Source organism: Zingiber officinale, unplaced genomic scaffold (assembly GCF_018446385.1).
Source record: "Zingiber officinale cultivar Zhangliang unplaced genomic scaffold, Zo_v1.1 ctg210, whole genome shotgun sequence".
Lineage (NCBI taxonomy): Eukaryota > Viridiplantae > Streptophyta > Magnoliopsida > Zingiberales > Zingiberaceae > Zingiber > Zingiber officinale.
In genome coordinates this window covers 65,003-77,523 of record NW_024589892.1, presented here as the reverse complement: position 1 = coordinate 77,523, position 12,521 = coordinate 65,003, and the positions used below count along the sequence as shown (strand labels likewise).

The 12,521-nt window shown below is 35.2% G+C and overlaps 1 protein-coding gene across 1 annotated transcript in view; it reads right to left on the bottom strand.

Annotated features, from left to right (window-relative positions):
• Positions 1 to 11,386: 11,386 nt before the first annotated feature.
• Positions 11,387 to 12,521, bottom strand: part of LOC122036796 (callose synthase 9-like) — a 63,096-nt gene continuing 61,961 nt past the window's right edge. Inside the window, exon 12 of the mRNA XM_042596214.1 lies at positions 11,387 to 11,874. Within this exon, the coding sequence (XP_042452148.1) occupies positions 11,641 to 11,874 (234 nt within the window). The 3' untranslated portion in view covers positions 11,387 to 11,640. The remainder of the gene's footprint in view (positions 11,875 to 12,521) is intronic.

Here is a 12,521-nt window from a genome sequence, read left to right as displayed (position 1 = left end):
CAAAATGTTAGATCATAGCACAACTAACTTAACCTACTTTGTCATTCATCAAAACCTGAGTTAGATCGTTAGTACTAACCGCACCAACAAACACATATTGGACTTTAACTAATGTCACACTACAAAACAAAAAATCAGAAATACCGACGGAAATACCAACAGAAACTTGATTTCGTCGCAAATAATTCTAATTTCTGTCGGAAATTATCGACGGACACGTAATTTCGTCGGTAATTTTCGACGGAAACAAGTTTCCGTCGATAATTTTAGGGTTTTACCGACGGGATTAATTTTTCGTCGGTAATTCCGACTTAACCTTAGGTTTTCTTCGTTATTTTCTCACGCACGGCAGCTGCCACCTTTCGTTTTTCCCAATCGCCGGTAAGTCCTCTCTCTCGCCTTTCTCTCCCTCTTTCCGACGCAGGCGACCCCCCTGTGCCAGCCAGCAAGAGCCTGCTGGCGGCTTCGTCGGGCGCCAGCAACTTCACCGACAGTCAACATGCTCTTCATGTTTTAATATTATAATATGCTCATTTCTAAATATTTTAAATATATGTTTCATCAGTCACGTTGGGTCCTATTTACATATTAGCACTTCATGTCATCATATGCTCATTTTTTTCAGGTATCATTTCATATAAAATTTGTTACACATAAAATGCAAACTGTTTATTTATACATCAACATGATCATTTTGTATTTGACTTTTTACAGGATTTTCTTTATTATTTAGTGTTCTTGTATTTTTTTGGAGTACTTTCTATTGCGGTATATATTCTGTAAACTTAAATTTAGATATGGATATTTGCATATGTATTTTGCATATTTGTTTAATATTGTCTCTTTTAGATAATTATAATTTTTTCTATTAGTATGAATGTTAGTTTATTTGTAATTATATGGATTGTATAAAAAAAGAAAAATGAATCGTTAAAATATTTGGAATGTGTTTTTTTGTGTGAATTTTAAAAATGTAATTATTTGTGTATGATGTATGTGTGTGGATTATATTTGATTTATTTATATGTGGATTGTATTATACCATCGTTTGTGAAGGTTTTTGTATATTTAGAAAATGTATATAGGGAAGAGTGTGTAAACATATAGAACCTAGCGATTTTTTTTTATTTCCAACGGAATACCGACGGAAACAAAGCTTCCGTCGATAAGTATCGCAAATAAATACCGACGGAACCACTATATTCCGTCGATATTTCGATAGATTACCAACGAAAAACTTGTTTCCATCAGAAATTACCGACGAAAATGAATTTTTCGTTGGTAATTACCGACGAAAAAATTGTTTCCGTCGGTAATTACCAACGAAAATTTATATTCCGTTGGTAAAACCTCCTAATTTAAATTTTGTTTATCGACAAAACACACATTTTCCGTCAGAAGACACCTGAATGATGGTACAGTGTTTACGGCAAAATTAATGACGGAATTATAATTCCGTCGTTAAAATATTAACGACGAAATTATAATTTCGTCGTTAAAATATTAACGACGGAATTCCTTAATTCGTCGAAAAACACGTTCCGACGGATATTATACTGACGACTAATTTTCTGTTAGAATTCCGTCGGTATATCCATGTATCGACAGAATTCCAACGGATATTTCCGTCGGTAAACCTGAATTTTTTTTTGTAGTGTCAGCATCTACCAGACCTCCCAATTATCAGCTCCTTCATGGATCCGAGGTCAGATCCCTTGGTCTAAAAAAATATACCAGGAGATGAACTACTTATAATTACGATGGAATCATAGTCATAATCTTGTTGCAATTAGTTATGATCTCTTCTTGGATTCACTGTCTCCCCAAGCTATACTTTGGGTTGGGACAGGTGGCCAGAAGGCCGCCCCTCTCTCGGTGCCTAACAGCTTGGCCATTTGTCCATTGTCGACAGTATCTGATCACTCGTCTCGACCCAAACTATAATCTATGAGACAGTAAATTCAATGAGGGATCACAATCAACTGCGGTCGGATCACGACTACAATCCCGCCATAATTGTAAGTGATCCATCCCTTGATCCACTTTTCCATACATCTGATCTCCATGGACTTTTCAGATTGTTGAGTGTCTATCTCCCTAATCCATTTGGATTTCTCATATGTTAATTCCTTGGTTGATCTAGACCTAATTAGATTTCATTCAATATTAAATATCCAAATAATTTTGATCTACTTGACTTACCATCTTTAATTTATGTCTAACATGTTGCTCAAATATAACACAAAATCTTGACCACTCTGATCATAATGTAATTGCACTAATAAATTTTGACATATATAGTAGTTTTAATTAAAAACTACCATATCAACTTAAACTATTCTAAGGGAGTATTTGGAAGAGCTTTTACTTATTTAAAAATAATTTTTATAGAGGTTATTTTGAAATTAATGAAAAGTTAAATTATGGAGTTGAAAATAGAATTTAAAAACTAATACAAGATAAAGTTTGAGTCTTTGATAAATAATTACTTTCAACTTTAATTTTTAGTTAAATGATAATAATATTCTTAAACTATATAAATTAATCTTTTTTAATTATATAAATATAATTTTGATACACCATCAATGATATATTTATATAATTATTATTATATTTTGAATATTATATAAAATTAATTTTTTTATAACATAAATATTTATATATATAATTAATAAAAATAAACATATAAAAATGACAAAATTTATATAAATAATACAAAAATATGTATAAAAAAATTCTAAAAAATACAAATTATATAAAAATATAAAATATTATTTTAAAATAAATACTTATAATAAAATATGATTGAAATTTTATAAAATTCTATTAGAAATTATTAAAAACTCATATATAAATAAAATATAACATTATAAACAATCTCTAAAAATATTTATAAAGGTTTACCATCATTATTTAGATAATTAAGTTGTATCTTGTCTAATTGGGGCAATCCCATTAAACTTGAACGTCTTCTGTAATTACACAAGTCATTCATAATATCTTGTGACCACAAAAAATCATTACAAGAAAAAAGCCTAACAACAACGATTTTTCACAGTTGTCGTAGCCCCTTTAGAACTGTTGTTAAATGTCGTGTTGTTAAAAGGGGTGCCCAAAGATAACAGTTTTTAACCATTATCTTTGAAGGCAAAGACAATATTTTTACAACGGTGAAAAACTGTTGTCTTTTCCTTCAAAGACAACAGTTTTTCACTGTTGTCTTTGAGCGTCTACCTTTAATAACAGGGTCTTCAACAACAGTTTTAAACTATCTACGACAACGGTGAAAAATCGTTTTCTTTTTTAGATAAAAAATAAAAAAAATTAATACACAATTTCCCCATATTATAAATCATTCAAATACTAAATTTCAAAATAAAATTTAATATACAATTTTCTAACATTCAAAAATAATATCTATAACATTCTGAAGAAATTTCATAAGCAACAAATAAAATTTCATAAACAACCAACAAAATGATAACACTATTAAAACAAAGGTAGAACAATATAACACGAGATTTTCTACTTAGATGTCGGTGAAGAGGAGGGATTGCAGCTCCTAGTGCTCCTTAATTTGTTAAAGTCTCTCCATTTTTTTAGCTTGTCGGCATTCTTCCCAATACTCTTGAGGGCACCTATTCGAATAAAGATATATATTACAAATTAGAAATTAAACTGTACTTGTGATTCTAATTGCACTGCATAAATATTACATAACCATAAAAACTATTTGATATAGTCATCTAACAAAAGTGCAAAAAACGTTATCTATGTAACATAAATGGTAACCTCTTGAAACAATATGTGTAGGTGCAGCGGAGGCCGGCAAGAGGGGGGTGAATTGCTAAAAAAAAATAAACTATACCCTCCTCGGATTTCAACTCAGAAAAGCAATAGTAAAATTAAACCAAGCAAGGAAATAGAAATTAAGTAGTAGACAGGATTTAACCTGGTTACAACCAAGGAGGTTGTTAATCCAGGGCAGTAGAAAAAGCTCAGTAGAAAAATCTCCTTTGCTGAAGGCGGAGAAGCCTTTTACACTTTGGAAGCTTAGAACTATTGCTAGGAATGGCTACACAATTGATTGCTTGAGTTGTTGTTACTTTCCTAGCTCCAGGGGCCTTTTTATAGGTCCTGGAAATCTTATCCCGAGAGTCCAAGGCGCCTCCAACAAGGTTCAAGGCGCCTCCAGCTCGGTCAGCGGATAAAACTTTATCCGCAGCGCAAACGGTCAAACTGACCTAGCTCAAGGCGCCTTAAACAAGCCTTTCAAGGCGCCTTCAATGTTGAAGGCGCCTTGAATATGTTTAAGGCGCCTTCAATATGTTTAAGGCGCCTTCAAGGTTCCTGCTACAGTAATTTCTGCTACAGTAATTTCAGCCTCTTTTGACTCCTTTTCTTCTTCGCTTTGGCTTCTGAAGCTCCATTCTTTTGGGTGATTGCGGTCAACTGAAATAGGGTTCACCCGAACCCAATTCCCGGTCTTCTTCTCGAGCAGCCTTCCGTCCCGGCTTAACGTCCCTCGAACGTCGCACACGCTCTTCACGCCCACCAGAGTACTCTTCCGCAGCTCTCTCGTCCTTCGGACGCACCGAGCCCGTCGGCTCCCTTCCCGTGCCGTCCTTCTCGCTAGTTGCGTCTTCCGCTCGACTTCCTGTGCTCCTGCACACTCAGACACAGGGATCAAACACAAAGCAGGACCTAACCAACTTGGTTGATCACATCAAAACACCACGGGGTCCAACAATCTCCCCCTTTTTGATGTGCATCAACCCAAGTTCAAGTTAGGGAAAAAATAGACATAAAAAGTAATTTTAAAAAAAAATTACTAAACTAAACAGTTAAGCATAAATTTGCAATAAATAAAATTGCAACACACTTTAGTGAAAAATTTAATATAACTCTCAAAGCATTAATTAATTTTCTAATTTTCCTAACTCCCCCTAAACTTATACCTTTTTCTCCCCCTTTGATCACAGCAAAAATGGGGTGCTAATAAGAGAGAAAAGAAATTTCAAGTAAATGAATTTTTAGAATTTTTCAGAAAAAATGATTTTTTTTTTGAATGAAAAAATTTCTAAGTTAAATGACTTCTTCAAATTTCCCAAAAAAAAAAATTCTAAGTAATATGAACTTTTAGAATTTTCCAGAAAAAATATCTCTAACTAAAATAATTTTTTTTATTAATCATTTTCCAAAAATGTTTGATTAAACTTTCAAAGCATTATTTCATTCTAATTTTTAATGCTTTTTCAGAAATTTAATTAAACAATTTATTTCAATATTTCAGCTTCCAGGTCGTGACAAGACACTAGGCTTTCTTGGTTATTGGAGCAACAACCACTTCCTTGACAAAGCCTTCATAAAAGAAATTTACTGTTTAATTTTCTTCTCTGAAAGCGCTAAGTCTAATCTTTCAACTTAGATCAAATATTATGATTTTTAAATTTCCATTTTAACTTTTCATAATTTCTCAATTCACAGTTTTTTATAATTGTAGCAAAAAATATTAAGCATGCAGAAAATTATACATTTTCTATTGTTAGTTTGTCAAAATCTCTTAATTGACACATTTTATCTTTTAACTCAATATTCTTTAATAGTTTTTCAGGTTTTAATTCAAAATATTCTTTCGATGAAATAATTTGTAATTTACGAAAACCTTTCGGCAATATTTCAATTGAAACAATTAATTTGCCAAGAGGTGGAGACCATACCTGACTTATCTTGTCGGCGATTGATTCTCCCCTGTTGAGTTGTTTTCGTCTTCTGATGTTTCTCCCCCTTCATCGATGCTCATTTGTGATGAGCATTCTAGGTCTTCAAGTTGGAGTTCGGTTAATGGTTCTGTCTCGGCACTTACCTCAGTTTCAGACTCTTCTGACGTCGGATCAGTGTCCATCGAGGAGTTGGATTCAACTTCAATTTGTTCTTCGTGGAGTTTTAAGAACTTTTCCCAAAGTTCTTTTGCGCTATTGTACTCTCCGACTTTGTCGAGATCTTCATTTGGTATTGTGGTTAGAAGATGAAATTCAGCCCGTGCATTTGCCATAAACTCGTCACGTTGCTTCTCGTTCCAGAGGTATTTTTTGAGGTCTTCTCCGTTTGCTTTCTTTGGTGCTTCATAATCAGATTTCATTATTAAATAAATAGAAAAATCAGAGTTAAGGTATACCTCCATCTTTTGCTTCCATGAAGCAAACTCCCCCTTGAATGTAGGTGGGTAGTCACTGTCTTCGGCCATTGTTTTGATCGTTGTGCGTTAGTCGACGGTTAGTCCTTCTGAGCGGTCTTGCTCTGATACCAATTGTAGGTGCAGCGGAGGCCGACAAGAGGGGTGTGAATTGCTAAAAAAAATAAACTATACCCTCCTCGGATTTCAACTCAGAAAAGCAATAGTAAAATTAAACCAAGCAAGGAAATAGAAATTAAGTAGTAGACAGGATTTAACCTGGTTACAACCAAGGAAGTTGTTAATCCAGGGCAGTAGAAAAAGCTCAGTAGAAAAATTTCCTTTGCTGAAGGCGGAGAAGCCTTTTACACTTTGGAAGCTTAGAACTATTGCTAGGAATGACTACACAATTGATTGCTTGAGTTGTTGTTACTTTCCTAGCCCCAGGGGCCTTTATATAGGTCCTGGAAATCTTATCCCGAGAGTCCAAGGCGCCTCCAACAAGGTTCAAGGCGCCTCTAGCTCGGTCAGCGGATAAAACTTTATCCGCAGCGCAAACAGTCAAACTGACATGGCTCAAGGCGCCTTAAACAAGCCTTTCAAGGCGCCTTCAATGTTGAAGGCGCCTTGAATATGTTTAAGGCACCTTCAATATGTTTAAGGCGCCTTCAAGGTTCCTGCTACAGTAATTTCTGCTACAGTAATTTCTGCTACAGTAATTTCTGCCTCTTTTGACTCATTTTCTTCTTCGCTTTGGCTTATGAAGCTCCGTTCTTTTGGGTGATTACGACCAACTGAAATAGGGCTCACCCGAACCCAATTCCCGGCCTTCTCCTCGAGCAGCCTTCCGTCCCGGCTTAACATCCCTCGAATGTCGCGCACGCTCTTCACGCCCACCGGAGTACTCTTCCGCAGCTCTCTCATCCTTCGGATGCACCGAGCCCGTTGGCTCCCTTCCCGTACCGTCCTTCTCGCTAGCTGCGTCTTCCGCTCGACTTCCTGTGCTCCTAAGCTCCTGCACACTCAGATACAGGGATCAAACACAAAGCAGGACCTAACCAACTTGGTTGATCACATCAAAACACCACGGGGTCCAACAATGGTGGCTCTTAAATTTCTTATTAAACAGAATTTTCATTCTATGTCACTGCATACAAAGCTTCTATTATAAACCATGCAAACATTATTTTTCCCAGTGATCAAGCAGCATTAATTCTAAAACATACAATCTAATGCAAACGTTCCCACACACTCCATATGATGCTAAGGAGTAAGTCATACATTAAATTCTAAAAGGTATCATTAAAAGAAAGAATGTCTTAAATAAAAATGAATCCAGAAAGTTACCATAGGCTTTGGATTAATACTTTAAGTTTACATTGATCATGAGCTAAATCATAAAAAGAGAAGTGGAATGACATGTTACATCAGTTGACTTTTTAATCTTTAATTTAAGTTTCACCATTTAAAGAAACAAGTCTATTTCTTCCTCTTGGAATCTCAAGATCTATTACATCATCAAGCTGATGCATAGGATACCAATTTAGATGTTAGCATCTTATAAAGTATATTCCTCATCAAATTTGTGTCCTAAAGCACCTGTGATCTCCTCCAATTTGAGAGTTTCCTTACCCTACATCAAACTAGTAACTAAATTCTTATATGTAGAAGATGAAGCTAGAAAATTCAACAACATCAGCGCCTTGTCTTCATCTTCGATCTTCACATCAACCCGCTTTAGATCGCTCATAATCTAGTTGAATACATTGATGTGCTGGCTCAAATCAGTTCCTTCTGTCATCTTCAGCTTGAATAATTTCTACTTAAGATACAACTTATTTCTCAATAACTTTGGCATGTACTGGCTTTCCAGCTTTTGCTAAACTGTCATCGGTGACTCCTCATCTATGACATGGTACATCACATCATCTGTAAAACAAATCCTGATTGTTGCCACTGCTTTCGTCTGAAGTTCTTCGCAATCTGATCTCTCTATGTTTTATGATTTTCTTTCTCCTAGTGCATTCACTATGCCTTGTTTCACCAACAAATCCTTGACCCTTCTCTATCATAATCTGAAGTTCTCGGTTCTGTCAAACTTCACTATATCAAACTTTGCAGAAGGCGTTCCTAACATGTTGAAAAATTTGTCAAAACCTTGCTATGATACCAATTATTGCACAAAGAGGGGGGCAATACCTCTCAACCTCTGACGCAGAAGAAGAGGAAGAGAGAAAAGATCGCGCGGAGCAATGAGACAAAGATACTCTAGAAAGAGCAAACACGAGGAAGAAGAAGAGGAGAAAGAAGAAGAGTTACCATGGTTCAGTGGCGTGTCTACTCCATAATATCAGCCAAACCTTTATTAGAATTCTGTCTACACAATTGAATCATATTCAATGATTTTTGTGATACAATAGGTTTACAATGATCCCTATAAATAGTACCTAAATCCTATATCCGATAAAATTATAACAGATTTCTGTTATGAAACATCGTAATAGAATTCTGTTATGAAAAATTATAACAATATTTTGTTATAAAAATCTTAATAGATTTTTTCTTCTATTATGTTCATCGCATTGATCTTCATCCAAATATGGGTTACCCGTCAACAAGTACTTAATTTTATTTAAGTGGTAAAAGTACATTGAACTATGTGAGGCTAAGGGGTACATTTAGTAGTTGCACAAAGTGAGTCACCTTTTTAATAGCATTAGAAAAAAATAAAAGAAACAAGTGCACACCACATCATAAATAACACAACAATTTACGTGGTCGAGCAACCGCTAGGCTCTTCAACCATGGTCTATGATCCTTCAGGTGGAACATTCTTAGAATCCTTTATATTTTATCCTCTTTGGTGAAACACCGGAAGCAGAGAAACCTATTACAAGATCATCAAAGTAGATACGAGAGATGAACAAATAGAGGTAAGGTTTTACAATGAAGCTCAATAGTAGAATAGCAATCAAATAATAAAATATATTTTATGTCTGTTAGTGACCTTTGGACTCTATTTTAAAAAAAAGGTAGATCCGTTACCTTAGTGGTCCCCCTAGTGTCGGTCTCACGGATATGGAGGGATGTTCATACAGGTACACAGACCATAGGCGTATGGCGGGGTAAACCCCAGGTCGTCAGTTTCTGAGAATCGACCCTTAGCCATTACACCAGAGATATCATGCGTTTACCGTCTGCGCTACGCTCTGTGAGCATTTGGACTCTATTTTAAAGATCCTTCTAAAGATTGCTTTGTTAACACAATCTTGATGATGTGGCATCCATCAATTAACTAGTATGACACTATTAGTCGATTAATCTTGACGGATTCTAATGCTTCATGATTGTTTCTTCCATTTCCCTCTATGACAACTTCATCTAGGATATGCCAATCAACTCATTTTGCACCCATCAATCAACTAGCCTTTATCGAATTCAATAGATCACAATCATTTTCTTTGATTCCTTGGATAACTACTTCATCCAACCTGCACTAGTTGACTATCATAAATAATCATTTGACTAGTCAAACAAAAACATGACATAGAAGGTTTCTAAGTCAATTATCTAGTTGACTTGGCAATTAGTCAATTGATTATAGATATTTAGTCAACTACATGAACAAAAATAAATTCAAAATAAGTTTCTTAGTCGGCTGCTTAATCTATATGATCGAAGTAGTCGAGAGAGGGGGGAGGGGAGGGATCTCACACGTTTAAAAATCATTTTTTTCTAACATAAAACTAAATCAAGGTAGTAGTGGAAATAAAAGAAAGCAGATTAGGACACAGTTTAGTTTTATTTTATTCATAGTTCAGCGACTACTACTCTAAGATCTGCGATCATAGATCACTTCTGATGGGTAATTGCTATAGCTCTTTTCTCCGAACTCTTTCGGAGAAAAGCAAACTCGTGCAAATATGAAGGATGATAGTAACAATACTACTATCTCCTTTTAAATGAATGTAAGTATAAAAATAATATACCAACAATAAAAGTGGTAGATTGAGCGTAGTTGTTGGAGAGCCTCTAGGCATTGTAGTATCAACATTTACACGAACAATAGTAGTGATATGAGCTGAAGCGAGGAAAGAAATGATAATGAGCCTCAGATAACGATGCTTCTTTTATAGGCTTAATTCAGTCAACTAAAAACTCGTTTTGTCGATTGATCCTTTTGGTTAATTAAACTTTTTATCCATCGAGTAATCTCCACGCCCTTCTTTGTTTGCTTCGTTTTGATTTGATCGATCACATAAATCATGTTGTTCGGTTGAATTTCCGAGTATAATTGATCTCAACCCTTAGCTCATTGACAATTTTCTTTCACCATGATATCTTCTCCAATCAAGCTTCTTGGTCCCCTACTTGTGCCATTGACAATCCAAAAGGACCAATTATGAGTCTGAGCTAATATTATGGAGGAAGCACTCAGTGAACTAATTAAAGAAGTCATTACTCGAGTTGCATCTAGAGTTGTTGTAACAAATGACAATCCATGCGACCCAATTAACTTAATTCGAGTCCCCAATTAGGCTAACTAGATAATTAAGACTCCAATGGACCTCACTTGGCCTTTTAAGATTTTTCTTGGATGCACTAGTAGGATATTGCCCTATAATAGGAGAGTTTCGGCCAAGAAAGGGGCAGGTATTTTGGAGTTGTATCAGTGAGATTCTCACTTTATTGGTTCTTATGGCATTCATTACCGCATCAACCTTTGTTCCTTGTTGTAGTGCCTTCCAACCTATCCGTACTTCCTTGTGGCATTCATTACCTCATCAACCCTTGTTCTACCCTATCCATGCGGTTCCAGCTCCCATTCTAATTGTGGGTGGCTAGTTTATCATGTTTTTCATTCTATTCAGCTGCTATCGACTTTGATCCATCCTTGCTATGAGTTCCCAATGCTTGTTCTCATCTGGTATCACACCAGTGAGTAGAATAACGATACAAGTTGTCACTAGAATTTTTACATAGCTTGTCTCATCATTCAGCCTGATGGTTAGAATTCTATAGATCTTTCTAATTTGTTTGCCGAACACGTCCAGATGAACAAGAACCATGAATCTCAATTGGGAAAAGAGCAAGCCTCCGTGATCATATAATTGAGTCGAACATTTTTTTATTCCCAAACTTATGATGAATGTAAGGTGTGGAGAAAAACTATCAAAATACAATAACAATCAAATCTTATCCCATTAGATAGGTCAGAGAAAAACTAGACATGCATATCAAATTCATATTGATTTTTTTTTTAATATAGATAGGTAGATAGGTATACACACAAGTTACCTCAACACCGTGATACGCATTAGCTACCTTGCATGTAATATTCTAGTACAGACAACAAATATTTTGTACTTCCTATTAATATACAAATGTGCGTACAAAAATTACTAATACGTGCCTGAATCTGAAATTACAACAATGTTCGATATGCACTCAAAATGGGTTTATGTTTATCCATTGTTCTGATTATTTCCAGAAAGGATCAGTGATATCTCCAATCCCCTGCTAAAGGCCTGGTTGAAAAGAAGCCGAGTTTGGAATGTGGATACAAAAGGCAACCAAGAAAACATGGCTATAGGGACAATAATGAACATGCCCATCCCAGCATCATATAGACGGGCAAGAGTGCGAACTGATTTCCAAATTCTCAACTTCTTTAACACGGGTTTCCATGCAACCGCTATCTGAAAGAACAAAAATGTCAACACAAATTAGTTACCCAATGCATAACCTACGTTGTACTTGGAACCATGGCAACCAAAAAGCTATTGCTCATTCCACATGGATAAACAGACATTTATTCAGCATACGTTTGTGAAAAAACTTATGGCGGTAAGTTCAAACTTAAACTATGGACCAAAAAGTGTCAGTGATGAATGGAAGGAAACTTGAACAGTGCTAAAGTGGACTATCATATTGTATCAGTACAATTCAGCGTTGCTATGATTTTCCTTTTTGGAAGAAAAGAAACATCTAATTTAACTAGACTAGCAGAACTGTGTATTTCAGGGAGTTTTGATGTTATGTTGGCAATTCTAGACTATATGATATCATAATAACAATGTTATTCAGCAACATAATATTGAAATTACCAAGCTTTTAGCATTCTGTTTCATTACCAAAATCCAGATGTTGAAATCAAATGAGCTTCAGATAACTCTAGTAATATTTCTCAAGTTGCAGCAGACTTGGCGCACAGTAAAAATGGCTAGCGTCTCAACTAGCGGTCTTGGTTGCAACTTGCGAGTTTTAATATTCTTGACGACAATAAGACTAATTTTAAATAGGAAGAATGGAATCAAATATTTTAAATAGTAAAGGAAATCATTAA